The following is a 19,276-nucleotide window of genomic DNA, read 5'->3' on the forward strand; positions in this document are numbered from 1 at the left end:
TCTCCTCAAGAATGTTCCTTTAGAAAATTCTCTGCGACAATCCACAGGCTTTAGAAGGCTTATTCGGGAACCTTGATTGAAGGCATGTATATGCCACTGTTTTTTAATTTTCTTTTGCAGCTCTTGCTACATATTAGCTCTCGTGATCATCCTTGGCACAAATTCGGAACTGGTAACATCGTTTTTGTTTTTACCTTTTTGTCGTAAGCCTGGACACGTTGTTGAACGAGGCGAGAGAGAAAGGCATTGATACTAGAGATGCCATCATTACTCGTAAACCTCATATGCCTTGCTCTTTACGGCAAAGGTATGTGCAAAGTCGCAACATCACAATTCATTCTGTGAGCTTCAATGCCTTTCTACACAGAGAGCCTGGCCGAGCATGGTAAAAGAGATCTTCGGTCTCATTGAAAACAGGATCTTGCAAAGCCCCATACCTTCCTGGAGAACCCTGCCGCTTAGAACATCTACAAGTAAGTTTGACGTTATGTGGACAAATCCTACCGTTGTAGTGCCTTTCAAGACTCGTCATCACTGAAAGCTTCAGTGGCCAGTGATTCCAGAGTTTCCGGATTACAAAGGTCGATATATCACAATGCTCCTTGGTCACGAGTCCGGTGGCTCCATTAGTGCGCTTCTTAAAAGCCTTGGTAAGCATTCAGCAGATATGCTCGTATAACTTATATTACCTGTGTTGCAGGCGCCTTCAAGCATGAAAGGAACGTGGAAACTTGAATTACTCTTTTTTCCACCTTGGAATTGAGTTAACGGACATGGGAAATGGTAAGTTAAAGCTGTGACACTTCTCCTTTGTGTAAATCAAGTGCAAAATGTCATATCCATCGTTTTCAGCTACATTAAACTTGTGCATGAGAAAGGAGTTGTAATCATGTCATTCAAGGTAATACATTTTGCAGCTTACAATTTCGTCTGAGATGAATTTTCACTACCAAGAGAAGTACTTGCCATATACGTAGGTTGCGAACCTTGCTGCGAGAATGAAGGCTAGTAGTATATTTGAAATTCTTTTTCTCATCCTTTTTCTTTCTTCAGATGTTTCCTGCTGAGAATTGGGTTATGGGTGCAGCTTTTCCACGTGAATTCAATGCCGAGTTAATTAGACGCGAGCTCGAGCTGCTTACACCTGAGCGAGTCGGGTAACTGGTGCTTGGATGTTTTTATGTGAGCCGCCTTTTTCTCTTTTTTCTCAACAGAGTTTTCCATTCTTCAAAAGCGTTTGAAGACCTGACCACGGAGAGAGAACAATCCAAGACAACTTATTGAAGGTAGGAACTTTGTCATTCTGTAACGAGCACCCTCCACAATTTGCAGAAATGACAAGAAAGTGTAGATGAACGGCTGCACTTACCGCACCCGAATCCTTATACTCCATCAGATTTTGATGTTCCCACTGTTCTATCAAGGATAAATATGTGTAGGATGCTCCACTTGAGCATGCAGAAATTTATTCTTCTAAACCAGTCTACGATGGCGAAGTTATGGTTTAAACCTGACCATGCATTCAAGACTCCCAAAGCTTACGTGGCGATGAACTCACGCAGTTTGCTCTTTGGAGGCAAACACTTTGTCGGCTTTGTTTAAGCGCCTCCTCCTTGATGAACTTAACGAATCAGGTAGCGTCTTTGGCAGCCAGATATGCTTTCTTGGCTGAGGGTTCTTCTCTTTTGGCAGCTTACTACGCGGAACTAGGCGGATTTTTGGTATTCTGTGACTTTAGTGTCCACTGGATTTGAGGTGACTACACAGGTCACGGAATGAAGTTTTGCATTTCTCATAGGTGGGTGTTGAAGGCTATAATGAGAAGCTGAGTGAACTTTTTAGAAGGATAATCACGACAATGGTAAGGTTCCAAGCAAAGGAGGATCCGTTTCACGTGATCAAGCTGTTCTTGTTATTGACTGGGTCCATTGGTTGATACTGGCTATGTTTCCTACAACCAGGAAAAATGTTTCAGAGATCAACAGAACTGTTGCCTTGAGAGTTTGATGAGCCAAGCAAATGATTATTGTCAACTGTTGCTGTCGAATAATAGAAGGCTCGCAAATGAGTACATCAATACGGTGTCTTCTCTTTACCTGGATGACATGCAAAACATGTTCCGAAGACACTCTCTCATATCTATAGCAAGTGTTATGTCAGGTTTGCACTTTATTTTCTTTTCATTTGTCTCATTGCAAGGAACCTCACATCCAGTGAAGCAAAAGATCTAGCTGACATTTTTGAGGAGGTAATATCAAATGCACCATCACTCAAAGCAATGTGTCGAAAACTTAAACACTCACTAACTAATTGCTGTTTAACTCAGATGACAAGTCTTGTCAAGAGAGTTTTATTTGACCTTCCCTTAGTTTAGATGTTGTAATTGGTGTATTTGTCAATTTAATTTCAAAAGCTATGTTTCATCAGTTAAGAATCATAGAATAGCTTAGATATTTATTAATGTCTTTTTAGACATGGTAAGTTATAATTGTCTCCTTAACATTTTATATAGGTGAATGAAAGGTGTCCAAATCTCCATACAATTTAAAAAGAAGGTAGAGCATCCATTTTGTCATAGTGCATGGATGAATCTGAGTGTTTTGAGTGTAAGCTTTTGGAGTGGAGAGTAGAAGCTTTACTGGAAGGTGTCGAAAAAAAACTCAAGAACTTGACAAATGATGAGTTCAAAGTAAATACTTCTTTCTTGCCACAAATGCTTAGACTTGCAGGAAAACGTGAATGCGTTGGTTGGACTCATGCTTGAAAAGCACAAGAATCTATGGGAAAAAGCTGCTTTCTTCTAGATTGCATCTGGCACTTACAAGTTTAATAGAGGAGAGACACTGTTGCAAGCTTTTTCTTGTCAGGGATCTCAAAGCAATCACCTGACAAGAAACCATTGCTTAGAAGCCTGGAAGAACAGGAAGGAGAAAAAAAGACGTGCTGAATTTCCATGTGGCATATATAAAAGTCGGAGCTCCAAAGTGGAAGAAACTGTGCATCTAAGTCTTACACCAAGCCAAGCTTGATCAAGCTGTGAAAGCTCTTAAATGTATTCACAACACTTTATAATTTCAACAATCATAGGCATTATATCCTGCTCTTGGTTCCTATAGCAAGGAAAACCAGAACCCATGAATTGGACTATTTCTCTAAACTACGAGAGATTCTCACAAACAAATCCAAAAACTTATCCAGATGTCGAGTGTGGCTCATTGCTTGCAGAGAGTTTGCTCCTTTGTTCCAGCTCGAGCAAGATGCATGGCGATGAGCAGCAGCAACAAGAGGAGCAATCTATTGGAGGAGTACAGCCGAAAGAAGAGGTCAGAAGTTCTCTTGGTGCACACCCAGGATGATGTTGTGCTTGTCTATAAGGTGAGTTTGAGTGAAGAACAATCACTCGAGTTCTTGTTTCCTCTGCGAATTTGCATTGACAGGGAGTGTCGTCCTCGCTGCTCAAAGCCACGGCCTTGGATCTCTCGGACTCGGTGCTGGACGAGGAAAACACCACCATCAAGCACATTGATCGCGTCCGTGCTCCCTACAACCCCTCCAATACTGAATACATATCACAAGAGATGAGTTGGGATGATTTCTTGAAGCTGGCGCAAGAATCGAGTTTGGATTGTGCATGAGAAAAAAAATGTTTCCAGTGATCTTTGGAAGAACTTGAGAAAGAGTCTTTTGTGGAGAAAAAGGAGAGTCGCAAGGACAAAAATGTTATCTATCGGAGCCAGGTTTCGATCCTGGGACCTGTGGGTTATGGGCCCACCACGCTTCCGCTGCGCCACTCCGATTTTCACAACCTTCTGCGCGATCATAACGATGAACTATGAGCTGGAAATAGTGAAGCATGGCCACCTTTCTGATAGAAAACAAAAGTAAACATCATTGAATCGTCCGCTCACTGTCGCTCAAACCAGTTTTAACAGCTTCGAAATGCTCGTCTCGGCATGAAGCACTCGCTCGTGCTCCTGGCGATGGTGGCAGCAGCAGCCACCTCGATCTTCGCACAGTTGAGCTGCGTCGAGGATGAGAAAGAGAGAGCCTCCCTCACTGCTATCAGCGATGCCGCGAGCTTGGGACCTCCACTCTTCTGCTGCCAGTGGGTGCGGATTTTTTGCAGCGTTTCCAGCCAAGGACGGATCAAGTCGCTCGACATAATCGTCTCACCTGGGTTCTTCCCGGAGGCGCGAATCCTCAGGCAAGTCTGTAGCTTCACCAAGTTGCGTAGGCTGAGGCTGACAAAGTATGACGACCGCGACTGGGACGATGAGATCCCGTCCTGTCTTGAAGAGCTCTCCGAGCTAAAGGAGCTCAAGATCGTTGGCAGCACTGACGTTTCCTTCAAAGTCCCGATCATTCCACGGCTGAAGAAGCTCGTCCTGCAAGGGGTCCATCTCACTGAAGCAATGTTCCACAGCATCTTCAGCAGCCTCAAGGAGCTTCAAGATCTAACCATCCAAAGCAATAGCCTGTCCAACACCACCATCCCTGCTTCACTTTGCTCGTTGTCCAGCTTGGTTCACTTGGACTTGTCTTCCAACCAGCATGGAGGAGAGATTCCTCCATGTCTGTCTGTGCTCAGCCGTCTTCAAGAACTTCGACTCTCGGATAATTTACTTCAAGGAAGCATACCGTACCTGGGAAATTTCTCGCAGATGCAACAGCTTGTGCTAGATTTTAACCAGCTGAGCGGCCCATTTCCAGCGTCTCTTTGCAACATCACTGCCACCATTGTCACCCTTGATCTTTCCATGAACCGTTTGAGCTCTCTGCTACCGGACTGCGTGTCCGGCATCCAGAATCTCTTCTTGCGCTACAATCAGCTGACGGGACCATTGCCACCGACCTTGTTCGCTCACAATTCTTCCCAAACGATCGAACTCTCTTGGAATCAGTTCACGGGGCCCTTGCCAGAAATCGGTGATGCGATGCCAGAAGGCGTGATGATCTCCAACAACTTCTTGAGTGGGAGTTTAAGTTCGCCAAAGTGGCACAGCTTCTGTCATAACATGCGCGTTCTCGACTTGTCCAACAACCAGTTCACCGGATCAATACCAAAGGCATTTGGAAACTGCACAAGAATGGCACGACTCAGCATCGATAACAATGAACTCAGTGGAGAAATACCTTCGACTCTGGGAGCTCTTTCTATGATGGTGGAGTTTACCAGTAGGGACAACCAACATGTAGGACGTGTTCCCTCCACTCTTGGAAACTGCTCGTACTTGATGGTCTTGGACTTAGCCAGCAACTCGCTGTCAGGAGAGCTTGGAGAGTGGATTTACCAGCTCAAGTTTTTAAACGTCCTCAGCATCGGCTCGAACAACTTCGTTGGAGATATCCCAGTTGAATTTGGAAACTTTTCTTCGCAGCTCATGGCAATCGATTTGTCAGAGAATACATTTAGTGGCACCTTACCAGCACAGTTCAGTTTCCCAACCACCGAACAAGGCCCTCTCGCGGGACTTCAGTATGTTGTGAACCTCCGCTTCTATTCCACGCTCCGAGAGAGAAAGCGGCTGTACACTAGTATTCGTTTTGGAGCAGCATACCTTGACATGTCTGGTAATAGCTTCCAAGGTAATATTCCAGACACGTTGGGGAACTTTTCCCGGCTATCATATCTCGATCTTTCTCGAAACCAATTCGTTGGACAAGTTCCACATACTCTTGGAAGCCTGCACCTGCTCCAGGCGTTAGATCTATCTAGCAACAGGCTTTCAGGGAGCATGCCTCGAGAACTCACAGAGATACCTCAGCTGTCATATTTTAACGTGTCGTATAACAATCTGACTGGTGCCGTTCCGCAGGGAGCTCAGTTCAACACGTTCACCGAGGATTCATACATAAGTAATCCAGGACTTTGTGACTTCCCTCTGAGCCCTTGTGATCCTAAAAACAACAGTTACATCAACAGCACAGAATTAAGAAAACCAGCAAAAGCGCCTCACCTGCATACGGTCATTATTTTTCTTACTTCGATCTCGTTATGTTCATTGGCGTTTATGGCATTGCTTATATATTATCCCTGCTCGCGGACAAAGGAAGAGTCAGATGAGATGAGCATTATCGAAGGAGAAATTTGGAGTGCAACTCGAGGATTCAACAAAGACAACATCGTAGACAAGGGAGGATGCAGCACGATCTATCGGGGTGTTTTGAGAGACGGGCAGACTGTCGCTGTGAAGGTTTACAAGCTTTCAGACCACACAGGCGAGGAGCAGTTTATCGCTGAATACAACAGCCTTAAAGACTTAAGACACAGGAACATCGTGAGAATCATCGAGTGGTGTTCCGAGAGCAAGCTCAAGGCGCTAGTTTTCAAGTTCATGGACAACGGCAGCCTAGAAAAGCAGCTTCACGAGCTTCATGGGTCAAATCTGCCATGGACGGTACGCATGAACGTCGTCCAGGGAGTTGCTAATGCACTGAGCTACTTACACGAGGAGGCAGCAAGCACTGGACCCATAATTCACCGAGACATCAAGCCAGCAAACATCTTCCTGGACCAAAACATGGAAGCACACCTTGGGGACTTTGGGATAGCCAGGAATTTACGACTGGAAAGCAGCATGCATTGGGAAAGCAAGCTCAAAGGCTCGATCGGCTATGTGGCACCAGGTACCTTATCGTATAGAGAGGAAAAAAAGGAAGCTGACGCTACTAAAATATGCAGAGTATGGCTCGGATGGAACAATGACCACCGCCGCAGACGTCTACAGCTATGGAATCGTGATTCTAGAGACGCTTACCAGGATCCGACCGACGAGCGGCACGCTCAAAGATATTTCGCTGCGGAGCTGGGTGGAATCACACCTGGTCGAAGGCCGGCTGGAAGACGTGCTGGATCCCGTCCTCCGCCAGGATTCGACCGCAGAGAGGAGCATCGACGCCGTGGCCAGGATCGGGCTCGTGTGTAGCCACCCGATCGCCGCGGCGCGGCCGCGAATGGGGCAAGTAAGCGCCATTCTCCGCTCTACAATCCCTAATCTTGTTTGCGATAGCCCTGCGTGTGTCTCATAACAAGGTCTTTTGTTCCTACTCCAATAGTCTAGGAATATTCTAGGAAGTGTTTAGAAAATTGGCCGTTGGAATTAGGGCTTACGTGGACGGGCTAAGGCTATGGCTCCCGCATTGGCGTGCTCTCTCGGCAATGCGCCAGGATCACTAGGTCAGGGTTTTTCTTCCAGGAGGAGCGGCCGATTCGCCGCTACCGCCGCTACCGCCGCGGCCGACTCGAATCCATCGCTGCATTCTTCTTCTCTGTTCGCGGGGTTTGATTTCGGGACGTCCGGCGCGCGCGTTGTGGTGATCGACAAGGAAGGGGAGATTCTTGCGGAGAGGAAGCGGCAGTATCCAGTAAGGAATTCGATGCTCTGTAGCGAATTTTAGCGTCTCAATGGTTTGGTTAGGCAGGCTGAGAATCCCGCGGCTGCCAGCGGATGGAAGGCGACGCTGTTTGCGCTGCTGGAAGAAATTCCGGTGGACTTCCGCGCTCGCGTTGGCTCGATTTGTCTGGATGGGACTTCTGTGACCACGATGATCGTCGACAGGTTTTCTACATTTTTCTTGGTTTTTTCCATGAACTCATCACGAAGTTTTCCAGAAACACGGGTGAATTGTTGTCCCGTCCAGTTCTATATAACGAGAGCTGTTCCCAGAGTCTACCATTCGTCCACCAGATTGCTCCTGCCAACCACACTGTTCTCACTGGAACTTCCACTCTCTGCAAAATGGTCGCATGGTGGCAGCGAGCCGAGAAAGAGCAAAGGAAGAACGCGATTTTGATGCACCAGGCGGACTGGAGAAATTTCCAGGTGGGTAGAGCATGGAACCCCACCCTTGGACTGGGATGAGGAAAGAAGAGGTAAAAATCAATTTTCATTCCCTCTAGCTTGTCCAACAAGCATCGGCACACTTGGGCATGCCATGGCAGTCAGCTCCATGGCCTCGGCCATGTCTGGTGCCAGCCAGCTCCGGGGCTTTGACCATGTCCTGTAGCACCAGCCTGCTCTGCCAGCCAGCTCTAAGGCCGAGTGCTACCCAGCTCCAAAGCCGAATGCTAAGGCGTCTCTGCCATGGCCAGCCAAGCCAAGGCCATGTCCCAAGGCAAGAGCAGGGAGTTCAGAAAAATGTTCCTTATCTTTCTATAAAATAGAAGAAATTAAAAGGAACAAAAATTATTTATACTATATATATAAATAAAGGTGGGCTACAAAACCAACCCTGGTTTGGGATTTTTTTATAAAAAAAAGAAACCATGGTTTCTTTAATGAAAATAGTGTGTGAGGTCACACAATTTTAAAAGGGGGAGTGATTGTTATTGATGCAGCGAGTTATTGTGGCTCAGGTTCCCAAACCAATGCAAAGTGGTGATAGTTGAGCTCGTGGAGTTTTAGGGTTCTTGGAGTTTGAAATTAAATCCTTGTAATAGAGTTGTTTGGTTCAAAATTCATTTTTTGGTTTTACCTCGATATATTTAGATTATATTTAGATATTTTTACCATTTAACAATTGTTATTAATCTTGTATTTATAATTTATAAAATTTTCTAGTATATTCTAAATGTATTCTACTATCTAATCTTGTATTTATAAATTATAAACATGTTTAAAATTATAAAACTTTTGACCTAAACATGATGAGTTTTATCCTAACACTCTGAACTATGAATTAGACTATGAACACTCACAACTATAAATAACTTGCTATGTGTTGCATTTAGCAATGCTTGGTTTACTTAATATTTATTAATCCAATTCATCAAATAAAGTTTATAGTTATAAGCATGTTTGTAATTTATAAACACAAGATTAATCTTATTTCATATTAAGATGATAGAATAAAAAAGAATATATTAGAAAGGGTTTTAAAAACTTTATAACTTATAAACATGTTTATAAATTATAAATAAAAAATTAATCTAAATGAATAACAACCGTTAGATGGTAGAATAATTTAAAATATTCAAGCATATTCTAAATATATTCACTACCATCCCTATTACAGGTTTGCTTAAGCAAACCAAAAAGCTATTCAATTATTTAATTACTCAGAAAGTTTATTGTGAAGTATAATGCAAAGTTACTAGTTAAATGCAAACTTTGAATAACTTAGTTCTAGCATGATCATTAAAAAAAAGTGGTTTCACAAATGTGTGATGAATACTTATTTGGTTTCATATCAACTTCTATTCTAGCAAAAAAATTAGAATTCTTAATTGAATCACACAATAAGCAACATGTAGAATGATTTAATCACTATAATGTAAACTAATGTAGGCTGGGTTTGATCTCGAAACGTGGCTACAGAAGCAAGAGTTTGCCAACGATGCTACCCACGTTAGACTGTAACACCATGAAGCAGCTTGAAGGTTTTGTGCCTCAAGTAACACTGGGGTGCTACATAGTATTAGAAAGCTCAATTACCTAGAAAAAAAACTGAAGTAACAATGAATCAATTGAACTTACTGCCTTGCCTAGTTCCAGCCCGAGTGCCACCACCTTTGATGTCGCGGTTACCACCATCACAGAGAGAATCTGCAAAGGTGAAGAGCGCAGTGGGGCAGATTGAGCCCGCGCTACTCTGCTTTGCAGATTTGGCTGCTGCAAGAACGAACAAAGCAGCGAAGAAGAACATGGTGGTGGCTGAAGTGGTGGAAGAAGACACTATTGCTAGGATTGTGTTGGAGATAAGAGTTTGTATAGTGGTGAGTGTGGACTATTTTGTGTCCAAGCTATTCCAGATGTAGCTGGGGAGCTCTATAAGTAAATGGCTAAGAAAGCCGTAATACTATCAGTTGTCCCTGTGCAAACAACACAGTCTGGAGGAAGCTCTGAGATAAAAATGTCCATAAGGAAGGAAGCAGATATAAGAATGTCGATTAGCAGAGGTAGTCACTTTTGTAGAATTGCTAGCATCCATTGCACGTTACGCTTCTATGGTGTGAATGTGATGGAACCTGGGGCTGTTGTAGGAACAGTCAAGGTGGTTTCATTCAGCAATGCATCAATTTGAACATACATTCCATTCAGATACCTCAATACATTACATTTAGATAGTTCAGGCTTTTAACTTGAGTTTCTTGCATCTGAGTGAGATCGGAAACCAAAACACAACCAAACTAGTCCTACGCCATTTGGAAATATTTCTCAAGCTCCACCAAATGCCAGCGAATCCTGTGGCGGGGCCATGATGACAGGCTTCTTCTCGGATGTCCTCTCTCGCGCAGGTACATTCTATTAGTATATGTCTTGCGTATCTTTTATTTTGTGGGCTCACAAGAAGGAAAAACCAAAAGAGAAAATAGTGCCCTTTGGAGTGATGGACTTTGCTACTTCAGGAGATGCTGTGGGTCAGCAATTGGCACAAACATGTCATGATTTGCCTCACAACACAGAAACTTAGCATATAACACATATAGACATATTGAATCCAGTATTCAGGATCACCTTGTGTTTCTATCTGATCTGGATAGATGTTATGAAGCTCTACACATTAATCACAAGAATTAGCCTTCCATAATGCTTGCAATAGTTTGTGTGAAGGCTTTCTGCAAGATCACAAGTTCACCATTTTTATCTTTTCTAGCCTCTACTGATAAATGTACTCAAAATCTTCTTAAGAGTGTTTGCATGTGTGGATATTTTCTTGCTTCTTCTAAGTGCATTTTCAATCTTTCAAAAAACGTAATTTTCCCTAAAACTGTAACTTTGGGGAGCGTTTTCATTTCCTCATCAACACACGTCAATACCACTAAGTCTTCCTTTCCTTCCCTCATCCACAGCCTGATTGCTAGTTCTTCAACTCGATGTTTTCCCTGACTATAAAATTCAGGATTGGGGCCTCTTGAGCAAGAGTCTGCAGAATTGGTTTTGTTTAGTGTTCAACAAAATTCTCAGTCTTACCAATTGAAGAATCCAAAGAATGGCATTGCCCAGCCTGCTCTCAACAAAGCTCAAGCCGCTTGAGCTCCTGTCCGGTGTCACTCATTATGATCTTCCGCCAATTCCCTGTTCTCTTCCTGTCAAGTGTCATCCTCAATTTGCTAAGTTTTCTCGCATTGCCGATACATGGGCCATCGACGCAATGCAGCTGCAAAATGATCCATGTGGAAAGCTCAAGGCTGTGCAGAGCCGAGCCCCGCTGCTTTACTGCTTCCTCGTCCCTTTCGGCATCGGAGAGGAAGAAATGATTGCAGGCTGCAAGTACAGCTGGTCGACTTCCTTCGTGGATGATCCATTTGACGAAGAAACGGATTTGAAGCGGGCCAAGGAATGGAAGAAGGTCGTGCTGCGAGCTGCGAACGGTACTCCCAGTGCTGAAGATTTGATGATAAGGACGATAAAAGCTTATTCGGAGATTATGATGCACCTGCAACAGATGATGGCGGCCCCAGTGTTTTCGAGGTGATGACCCCAATTCTGTTTGCTTCTTTCCTAGAAATAAGACTTTGTTTTCTGTACAGGTTCATGAGGGCTCACTACGCTTGGGCAGATCACTGCGTGGAGCTTGTTCGTAGAAGGCAGCATAAAGACCCTCCAACTGTAGCCACATACCTTGCAGACAGGTGCGAAAATCTGCTCGTAGAACCGATCTTCATTCTGGCGGAGGTGTGCATGAAGCTTCAGATTGACCCGGAGTTCCTGTCGCTGCCAGAGTTCAAGAAAATCTGGACCACAATGCTGGAACATGCGGCTATCGTGAACGACGTCTTGTCAATCCGTGTAGACATCCTCAACGGACACTACTACACCTATCCTGGCCTCGTCTTCCAGCAGCATCCTGAGATCCAAACTTTCCAGGAGGCTGTGGACTATTCCGTGGGGATGATCCAGACCAAGGAGAGAAAGTTCATCAAACTGCACGAGATGCTGACCGACAAAGCCAGGCAATGCGGCTTCAAGAACAAGTCCGACTTGCTCAAGTATGTTGAAGCTTTGCCAAACTTCATCGCTGGAAATCTTTACTGGCACTACCTTAGCGCCAGATACTTCGGTGTCAACAACCCCTTCCTCACCGGAGAGCCTGTCCAAGGCACCATCCTCATCCATCCCCGCAACACAGTCGTGCTCCCACCTTACCAGCGAAACAAGCACCCCTTTCTCATCGATGTCGACAATCTGGAGCTCGGTGCGTGATTACTGGTAAGCGCGGATCGTTAAGTTACTCACTTCACTATCTGGTTTGTTGTGCACTTTCTGAACATAAGAAATCCGAATGTAAATATCAAGCGAAAAAATAAAGGAAAAAACCATGAATTATGTGTTCCTCGCGCGATGATCTTTTCAATACTTCCCACATATGGACCCTGAGTCAACACATGTAAACGAAAAGGTCAGGAAGAGAGTCAAAGCTCTACATGCAAGGTCCTTGGCAGCTGCCGAAACCGAGTTTTGTTTATCTCATCATTGATGGTTTCCATTGCATTATTGCAGTTTTGTGATGAAGGACCGCACCTCTCCTGCAACGCTATCTAGATCAGTTCGTAGCCGCCCACCTGGAGTTTAAGAGAAAGATGGTACAAGTCTTATAAGTTCTTTGAGCTAATTCAAAACTATTTGTACCTGGATGATCAACACATAATTTATCAGCCTGGCATTCCTCTGGAAGTTATCGCGGTTGACGTGGAGGAGAGCCATTGAGCAGACTGCACCTGGACAGGTATTCGTGGCCATCCAACAGAATCCAGATTTTTCTTTCACAGACTTGAGCTCGTCGCAGACTGTACATCTCAGGGTCCTTCATCTCGCCTATTCGAACGATACAGACTCAACATCTGGAGCTTCAGTACCGCAGTTAGGCAGCAGAGTGCTCAAGTCGGACGGACAGCTGGATGAAATGTACTCGAGATGATCTAAACTCGAGCTAGAGCCGAATCATCATAGCCACCAGCAAGCAGCTTCACGAGCTTCATGGATCAAATCTGCCATGGACGGTACGCATGAACGTCGTCCAGGGAGTTGCTAATGCACTGAGCTACTTACACGAGGAGGCAGCAAGCACTGGACCCATAATTCACCGAGACATCAAGCCAGCAAACATCTTCCTGGACCAAAACATGGAAGCACACCTTGGGGACTTTGGGATAGCCAGGAATTTACGACTGGAAAGCAGCATGCATTGGGAAAGCAAGCTCAAAGGCTCGATCGGCTATGGATTCTAGAGACGCTTACCAGGATCCGACCGACGAGCGGCACGCTCAAAGATATTTCGCTGCGGAGCTGGGTGGAATCACACCTGGTCGAAGGCCGGCTGGAAGACGTGCTGGATCCCGTCCTCCGCCAAGATTCGACCGCAGAGAGGAGCATCGACGCCGTGGCCAGGATCGGGCTCGTGTGTAGCCACCCGATCGCCGCGGCCCGGCCGCGAATGGGGCAAGTGAGCGCCATTCTCCGCTCGTGTGTATCATAACAAGGTCTTGTTCTATATATAGGAATATTCTAGGAAGTGTTTAAAAAATTGGCCGTTGGAATTAGGGCTTACGTGGACGGGCTAAGGCTATGGCTCCCGCATTGGCGTGCTCTCTCGGCAATGCGCCAGGATCACTAGGTCAGGGTTTTTCTCCCAGGAGGAGCGGCCGATTCGCCGCTACCGCGGCGGCCGACTCGAATCCATCGCTGCATTCTTCTTCTCTGTTCGCGGGTTTTGATTTCGGGACGTCCGGCGCGCGCGTTGTGGTGATCGACAAGGAAGGGGAGATTCTTGCGGAGAGGAAGCGGCAGTATCCAGTAAGGAATTCGATGCTCTGTAGCGAATTTTAGCGTCTCAATGGTTTGGTTAGGCAGGCTGAGAATCCCGCGGCTGCCAGCGGATGGAAGGCGACGCTGTTTGCGCTGCTGGAAGAAATTCCGGTGGCCTTCCGCGCTCGCGTTGGCTCGATTTGTCTGGATGGGACTTCTGCGACCACGATGATCGTCGACAGGTTTTCTACATTTTTCTTGGTTTTTTTCCATGAACTCATCACGAAGTTTTCCAGAAACACGGGTGAATTGTTGTCCCGTCCAGTTCTATATAACGAGAGCTGTTCCCAGAGTCTACCATTCGTCCACCAGATTGCTCCTGCCAACCACACTGTTCTCACTGGAACTTCCACTCTGTGCAAAATGGTCGCATGGTGGCAGCGAGCCGAGAAAGAGCAAAGGAAGAACGCGATTTTGATGCACCAGGCGGACTGGCTCTTGTATCTTCTCCATGGGCGACTCGGTATTTCCGATTACAACAACGCTCTAAAGGTGTGGAGCTAGCTTTCTTCATGCTTACGTTCAACACGTAAAACAATGTAGGTTGGCTTTGATCCCGAAACAGAGGAGTATCCAGATTGGTTACGGAAGCAGGAGTTTGGCGACATGCTGCCGAATGTGATAGAACCTGGGGCTGTTGTAGGGAAAGTCACTTCTACAATAGCGACTACCTTTGGTAATCTACGTTCCTTATGCCTGTTTTCATTCCTCACGGACATTTTTATCTCAGGACTTCCCTCAAACTGCGTTGTCTGCACGGGGACAACTGATAGTATAGCAGCTTTCTTAGCTGCTCGAGCTACGGAACCTGGCGAAGCAGTAAGTTCAATTGTTGTTACTTTAGAGTTCTTTTATCTTTGAATTTTCCTTCAGGTAACTTCCCTTGGATCGACACTTGCAGTGAAGCTTATAAGTACCGAGCGAGTTGATGATGCCCGCTATGGAGTGTACAGCCATCGGATTCAGGGCCAATGGCTCGTAGGCGGGGCTTCAAACACGGGAGGCATTGTCCTGCGACAGTATTTTAGCGACAAGGAGTTGGACGTTCTCAGTCACGCTATTAATCCCAACAAACCTTCAGTTCTAGATTATTATCCTCTGCCAAGTACAGGTGAGCGTTTTCCGGTGGCAGATCCCAACCTGGAGCCCAGGTAACACTGCCTCCATTACGCATCGAGGAACGGAATTTTTGTTACAGGCTAGATCCACGGCCACCTAGTGATGTGGAGTTTCTGCATGGATTGCTTGAATCAATTGCTCGCATTGAGGTCAGAAAGCTGGTTTGTGCAATGCTGTGGCCGCTGTCGTCTAACTTTATTGTCTCTGCCAACTTCAGGCTCGAGCATATAAGCTGCTGGGAGACTTGGGAAGTACAAAGCTAAGAGCTGTTTTTACCTCAGGAGGCGGTTCCAAGAATCATGTTTGGGAACGCATAAGGCAGAGGGTTTTGGGAGTTCCAGTATCTGCCTCGCAGCACACGGAGGCTGCCTACGGAGCTGCTTTGCTAGCGCTCCAAGGGTCTGGATCAATACAGTGACGCGATACATTGCGTTTCTCGAGTTCTAAGTACTGTTTTGCAAGTTACTCATGTAATGTTCAGGACACTGCTTCTTGGACCCGGACGAACGTCTGGTAATGGTACGTTCATTAATAGCTAGCTGGTTGACACGGCCGAATGACTTCGTGTGTTTGTAGGGGGGATGTTACATGCACGAACAGCAAAGTGAGTTTAATTTTCAACCGTACCACGTGCTCGTTCAGCAAGTTTGGTTGTCGAGAGTAATTCTTGCAGGCATCGCAAAATCTTTTGCACCTGGGACTGACAGATTCAAATGTGCAAGCTTCCGAAGTGTTTTGATAGAGGTACTTTCGGCTGCGGTAAACTCAGTTGCTTTCGGTACTAAACTTGAACTGTGTAAAAGGTAACAGAACTCTTGTGAGTTGCTTAAACGGGGGAGGGTCTATTTTCACGCTCTCGCTCTCAGATGCGTGCTGTATTCTTTTCTTTTACTATGCGCCTGCTATGACAATATTGGTAATTTTTTCCATTTCCGTGTCTGTGACTCCAATTATTGAAGCTCGTGTAACTTTTGAATGGACGATTTCAGCTGGACGCCTCTTCAACAATAAGAGATGGCTGATTTAACAGGAAGTCGGCAGCAGAGCATGCATCAACGATGAATAGATTGAAGCGTTCTTTGAACGCCTCGACCTGCTGTGCTTTCGATTTGAAGCGGTCGCAGAATCTTTTCATGTTTATTATTATATGGCCTTCGCTCATCATCCGGCCCAGAAGAGATTATTCTCGGCGTGCGTCGTCAGCATTGTCAACCACGATCGAAGGTCCAAAAAATTGTGGATTTTCCCTTTCCTGCTATACACCCCATGCATGTTAAAAGAAAGCCGTGTTTGTTTTTGTAGGGAGGCTTGGCTGGTTGTGTGCGGCTTCAAAGTACAAGAACAAACACAATCCAACAGTTTTTTGTCCAGTGCAGTAGCCAAGACAGAAAAAAACAGGGGAAGAGCTTCTGGAGAGAAAGAGAAATCAAATGCCCGAGAGAAGGAGGAGCTCTATCCCCGTTGATCGTCGTCTTCGTCTCGATGAACTAGAAGCGAATGTGACGTCTACGTCCGGCCAGAGAGCGTCCAAACGAGACTCCGATTTCCAGGCGAGGGACGACACTAGCAAGAGAGAAAGAATCTTCGCCGAGGTAACTTACTTTCCGTACTGCCATGATCAGGTATCATCTTTTTTGGCTCGTCGTCATTCAGCTGCGTGTTCTAACGTCTCTTACGACATGCAGCACACACAGCAGCGATGCAACTTGGGGCGGATTAAAGTAATCATGGTTCGTCGCTGGAAGGATTGCGCTGCTTATTTTTCTTTTATAATCTTCATGCCATGAACAGCAAATCCTAAAAACAGTGCAAGGTGACAGAGGGTGAGTGGGCCATTCCTTTTAAGACAGTGACTCGTTTGATTCTTCTCCTCGGTTTTGTTTAATCGTTTCTCACGCTACCATTGTTTCCAACAGGTAAAGTCAAAGAAGAGCTCGGTATGTATGGAGTCTGGAGTTTGGAGTTTCTCGCGGAAGATTTGAACTCTGGCCACTGGATTCTCAGAGCTTCCTGGCCGCGACGACCACCACCAAGGCCATTAAGCATTTAAAAGGTGAGCTCCTCCTGCATGTCTGTTTCAGAGGAACTGTTAAAACAGTACTAAGCTGGCCAGAAATCTCTGGAGAAGCTTTGCAGGTTCTGGTTTTGTCCAAATGTGGGGAAGGCTCTGCGCGTTTCAGAAAAGAATAGGAGAAGGAAACACCCCTCTCCAATAATGCTGGCTGCAGCTCGCACTTTTCTTGTGATTTCTCTTCGCCTTCCCTGCTTGCTGGAAGAGGGAAGCGAAAGAAAGGCAAGCAAAATACACCTGATCGAATCGCTGCTTGGGAAAGAAGGAAACTTGGTACGGAAGCGATCACAGCCAAGTTGCAGGGAAGAGCTCACGATCATGAGATAGAGATCACGTTGTACGGAAGAGATCAAAGCCAAGTTTTACTCTTTACAGAGAGAGCTCATGATCATGAATTATGAGTGGGGTGATTGGTATCGATCTGTCGTGACAAAGCTTGAGGGAGCTTAGCCGAATACAAACAATGAAACAAAGACATGCTTCTACATACGACAGGGAGAAATGAAAGTGAAGAAAAGAATGTTTGGTGTTTGTTTGTTTGTTGTTTTTATCCCTGTGGAAGAGAACTTGCATACACAAACAATATGCATAGATAGACATAACAAGGCTGCGTACGCACATACGTAAACGCCAATTTGATATGGATTGAGTTGTTTTCATGGGGTGTGTGTCTGGAGCCCGGTCAGTTTAATCAGCGTGCATGCTGCTTTCTGGTGGGTGGCACTGGCATGCAGCAAACAAGGCTAAGCTATCCATCTTGCATGCATGAAAAGATTGGACTCGTACACAAAAGAAGGCTTATTTTATTCCTTGCGAATCTTCTCCTGGCAGCAACAGGTTATCTCTTAAACATTAAACCCAAACTCTAAACTCTGAAGAACTCTCTGGTGTTGCCAATGTTATAGTCTACCCTGTAGAACTTTGCTTTGGGACAATGTAATCGAGAACTTTTCTTTGGCAATGGCCCACGCGAGATGTCTTGAATTTCGATGGGGTCCAACTCTCGGCTGTGAAAAAACATGCGTAGCCTTGTCTCACTCTTACCTCCCTGTCGAGCTTGCTGCTCCCCATCGAACTCCTTGGATCGATCGATTTGGATGATCCAAGGAGAATGAAACCCGCGACCAAACACCAGCTTTATATTGCGAGAACAACTTCTTTTCTCTTCTGTGGCTTCCTTTCTTGTTTCCATTGGCGTGTTGACAAAAGACGAAATCATTTCAGGCAACCATTCCCTTGTGTTATGTCAGCCAGCAGCTCTAGACGAGGAAACAAGGAATCAACGCAACACACTTTAACAACCCCGCCACCCTTGGCTTCAATTCGCCACCTTTGCTCTCTACAGGGAAGAGAGAAGCAAGAAAAAGGGCGTTCTGCCACACACTCCTCCCCATTCAATCAAAACTAGTTAGTTGCAACAATATCCACTCTCCTTGTCTCTTCCCACCTGACCCCCCAGGCCCCAAACTTAGAAATGCTCCTTGTTTGTTTGCTTGCTTGTTATGACGCTTCAGTTTTTTAAGAGGCATTAGGGCTCTAGTCCAGCTCTCTCCCCATTCCAATGCCATCCATGTCCAACATTTCAATTCAATCCAGTTCATTCATGCATTCACTCTCTCCTCACATGCTTTCTTGGCATTTATGCAGTGGTGGCAAATGCAGAGAAGGCAGCCCAGCAGCAGCAGCAGCTTCCTTTTCTCAGCTGCAGTCGTGCAGAAGAAGCCAGCAGCAGCAGGAGAGCAACAGCAGCACTCAAAGATTGCTCGCCACCTTTGCAAATTTCTTTGCAAACATGGGTGGAACTCACGTGCACAATCTCTGCTGCTCAATTCTATAGCCGAGCTCAAGTACCTTGTAAGCATTGCATGACCACAAGTTGGTAGGGTTCTGTTCGGATGTCCATGTCCGGGAACTAGATCCCTAGCATATGCTCCAATCCCAGATCTGTACGAAGAGATGCGTGCCTTTCGAAACTGGAAAGATGAGCTTGCAATGCGTAGGGCCTTTGGGCGATGGACGCAGTCAGATTCAGCTTTGGGCAAATGCTCAGATGGAGATCTCTCCACTTCACAAGCCCGCGTGTCTGCAATTCATTCAGCCGCTCGAAGGCCCACACTAGAATACAAAGCGTCAATGTTGGATGATTGAGGCAGATCTTCAAATAGCTTTGTGTATCCCCAGCTTGGCTTTGTTAATGATGATCTATCGCTCAAGGTTGAGACATGATAAATCATCTCGCTATCTCGCGTTACTCGGGTCTGATTCTCTCTTTAGTGAAGCCTATAGATCTATCTGTTTCAAGGGGTTCTATTCCATCCCTTCTTCCAAAGTACAAAGC

The 19,276-nt window shown here is 45.6% G+C and overlaps 5 protein-coding genes, 1 long non-coding RNA gene and 1 other non-coding gene across 15 annotated transcripts; 6 read left to right on the forward strand and 1 right to left on the reverse strand.

The window, feature by feature from the left end:
* The first annotated feature begins 226 nt into the window (after positions 1–226).
* LOC112346392 lies at positions 227–922 on the forward strand. Its single transcript, XR_002992409.1, has 5 exons — positions 227–307; positions 368–473; positions 555–650; positions 701–783; positions 853–922. It is a non-coding gene; the product is annotated as an uncharacterized LOC112346392 (long non-coding RNA).
* A 2,139-nt stretch (positions 923–3,061) lies between these two features.
* Positions 3,062–3,691, forward strand: LOC9646433. Its single transcript, XM_002970137.2, has 2 exons — positions 3,062–3,375; positions 3,438–3,691. The coding sequence occupies exons 1-2, from the start codon at positions 3,199–3,201 to the stop codon at positions 3,633–3,635; spliced, it is 375 nt and encodes a 124-aa protein (XP_002970183.2). The 5' UTR covers positions 3,062–3,198; the 3' UTR covers positions 3,636–3,691.
* Positions 3,692–3,725: 34 nt separating this feature from the next.
* TRNAM-CAU lies at positions 3,726–3,797 on the reverse strand. The gene has a single exon. It is a non-coding gene; the product is annotated as a tRNA-Met (tRNA).
* Positions 3,798–3,953: 156 nt separating this feature from the next.
* On the forward strand, positions 3,954–6,926 carry LOC9646434 (probable leucine-rich repeat receptor-like protein kinase At2g33170). The gene has a single exon (XM_002970138.2). The coding sequence runs from the start codon at positions 3,954–3,956 to the stop codon at positions 6,924–6,926; it is 2,973 nt and encodes a 990-aa protein (XP_002970184.2).
* A 193-nt stretch (positions 6,927–7,119) lies between these two features.
* On the forward strand, positions 7,120–8,193 carry LOC112346396 (D-ribulose kinase-like). Of its 2 annotated transcripts, none has more exons than XR_002992411.1 (3): positions 7,120–7,365; positions 7,419–7,559; positions 7,613–8,193. XR_002992411.1 is itself a non-coding variant. In XM_024675303.1 (3 exons), the coding sequence occupies exons 1-3, from the start codon at positions 7,129–7,131 to the stop codon at positions 7,860–7,862; spliced, it is 624 nt and encodes a 207-aa protein (XP_024531071.1). In that variant the 5' UTR covers positions 7,120–7,128; the 3' UTR covers positions 7,863–8,193. The 2 variants fall into 2 exon arrangements, 1 of the variants encoding a protein (XP_024531071.1); XM_024675303.1 differs by having other exon boundaries at positions 7,423–7,559.
* A 2,739-nt stretch (positions 8,194–10,932) lies between these two features.
* Positions 10,933–12,146, forward strand: LOC9646436 ((E)-2-epi-beta-caryophyllene synthase-like). The gene is made up of 2 exons (XM_002970140.1): positions 10,933–11,414; positions 11,474–12,146. Exons 1-2 carry the CDS (start codon positions 10,933–10,935, stop codon positions 12,144–12,146), a joined length of 1,155 nt encoding a protein of 384 aa, XP_002970186.1.
* Positions 12,147–13,499: 1,353 nt separating this feature from the next.
* On the forward strand, positions 13,500–17,469 carry LOC9646438 (D-ribulose kinase). Of its 8 annotated transcripts, none has more exons than XM_024675299.1 (15): positions 13,500–13,736; positions 13,794–13,930; positions 13,985–14,240; positions 14,292–14,424; positions 14,479–14,567; positions 14,622–14,899; positions 14,947–15,016; positions 15,085–15,386; positions 15,444–15,611; positions 15,671–15,783; positions 15,857–16,091; positions 16,170–16,489; positions 16,553–16,690; positions 16,784–16,920; positions 16,993–17,469. In XM_024675299.1, exons 1-8 carry the CDS (start codon positions 13,509–13,511, stop codon positions 15,283–15,285), a joined length of 1,392 nt encoding a protein of 463 aa, XP_024531067.1. In that variant the 5' UTR covers positions 13,500–13,508; the 3' UTR covers positions 15,286–15,386; positions 15,444–15,611; positions 15,671–15,783; positions 15,857–16,091; positions 16,170–16,489; positions 16,553–16,690; positions 16,784–16,920; positions 16,993–17,469. The 8 variants fall into 8 exon arrangements, with proteins under 8 accessions (XP_024531067.1, XP_024531066.1, XP_024531065.1 ...); XM_024675298.1 differs by having other exon boundaries at positions 16,996–17,469; XM_024675297.1 differs by having other exon boundaries at positions 17,004–17,469.
* Positions 17,470–19,276: the final 1,807 nt, after the last annotated feature.

This window comes from Selaginella moellendorffii, unplaced genomic scaffold (genome assembly GCF_000143415.4).
Source record: "Selaginella moellendorffii unplaced genomic scaffold, v1.0 SELMOscaffold_14, whole genome shotgun sequence".
Lineage (NCBI taxonomy): Eukaryota > Viridiplantae > Streptophyta > Lycopodiopsida > Selaginellales > Selaginellaceae > Selaginella > Selaginella moellendorffii.

Coding starts and splice junctions, on each gene's coding strand:
- LOC9646433 (XM_002970137.2), top strand. CDS start 3,199: ATGTCGAGTGTGGCTCATTGCTTGCAGAGAGTTTGCTCCTTTGTTCCA. Junction 3,376..3,437: donor ATGTTGTGCTTGTCTATAAG/GTGAGTTTGAGT, acceptor TTGCATTGACAG/GGAGTGTCGTCCTCGCTGCT.
- LOC9646434 (XM_002970138.2), top strand. CDS start 3,954: ATGAAGCACTCGCTCGTGCTCCTGGCGATGGTGGCAGCAGCAGCCACC.
- LOC112346396 (XM_024675303.1), top strand. CDS start 7,129: ATGGCTCCCGCATTGGCGTGCTCTCTCGGCAATGCGCCAGGATCACTA. Junction 7,366..7,422: donor AGAGGAAGCGGCAGTATCCA/GTAAGGAATTCG, acceptor TTGGTTAGGCAG/GCTGAGAATCCCGCGGCTGC. Junction 7,560..7,612: donor ACCACGATGATCGTCGACAG/GTTTTCTACATT, acceptor GAAGTTTTCCAG/AAACACGGGTGAATTGTTGT.
- LOC9646436 (XM_002970140.1), top strand. CDS start 10,933: ATGGCATTGCCCAGCCTGCTCTCAACAAAGCTCAAGCCGCTTGAGCTC. Junction 11,415..11,473: donor GCGGCCCCAGTGTTTTCGAG/GTGATGACCCCA, acceptor TTTTCTGTACAG/GTTCATGAGGGCTCACTACG.
- LOC9646438 (XM_024675299.1), top strand. CDS start 13,509: ATGGCTCCCGCATTGGCGTGCTCTCTCGGCAATGCGCCAGGATCACTA. Junction 13,931..13,984: donor ACCACGATGATCGTCGACAG/GTTTTCTACATT, acceptor GAAGTTTTCCAG/AAACACGGGTGAATTGTTGT. Junction 14,568..14,621: donor CTACGGAACCTGGCGAAGCA/GTAAGTTCAATT, acceptor ATTTTCCTTCAG/GTAACTTCCCTTGGATCGAC.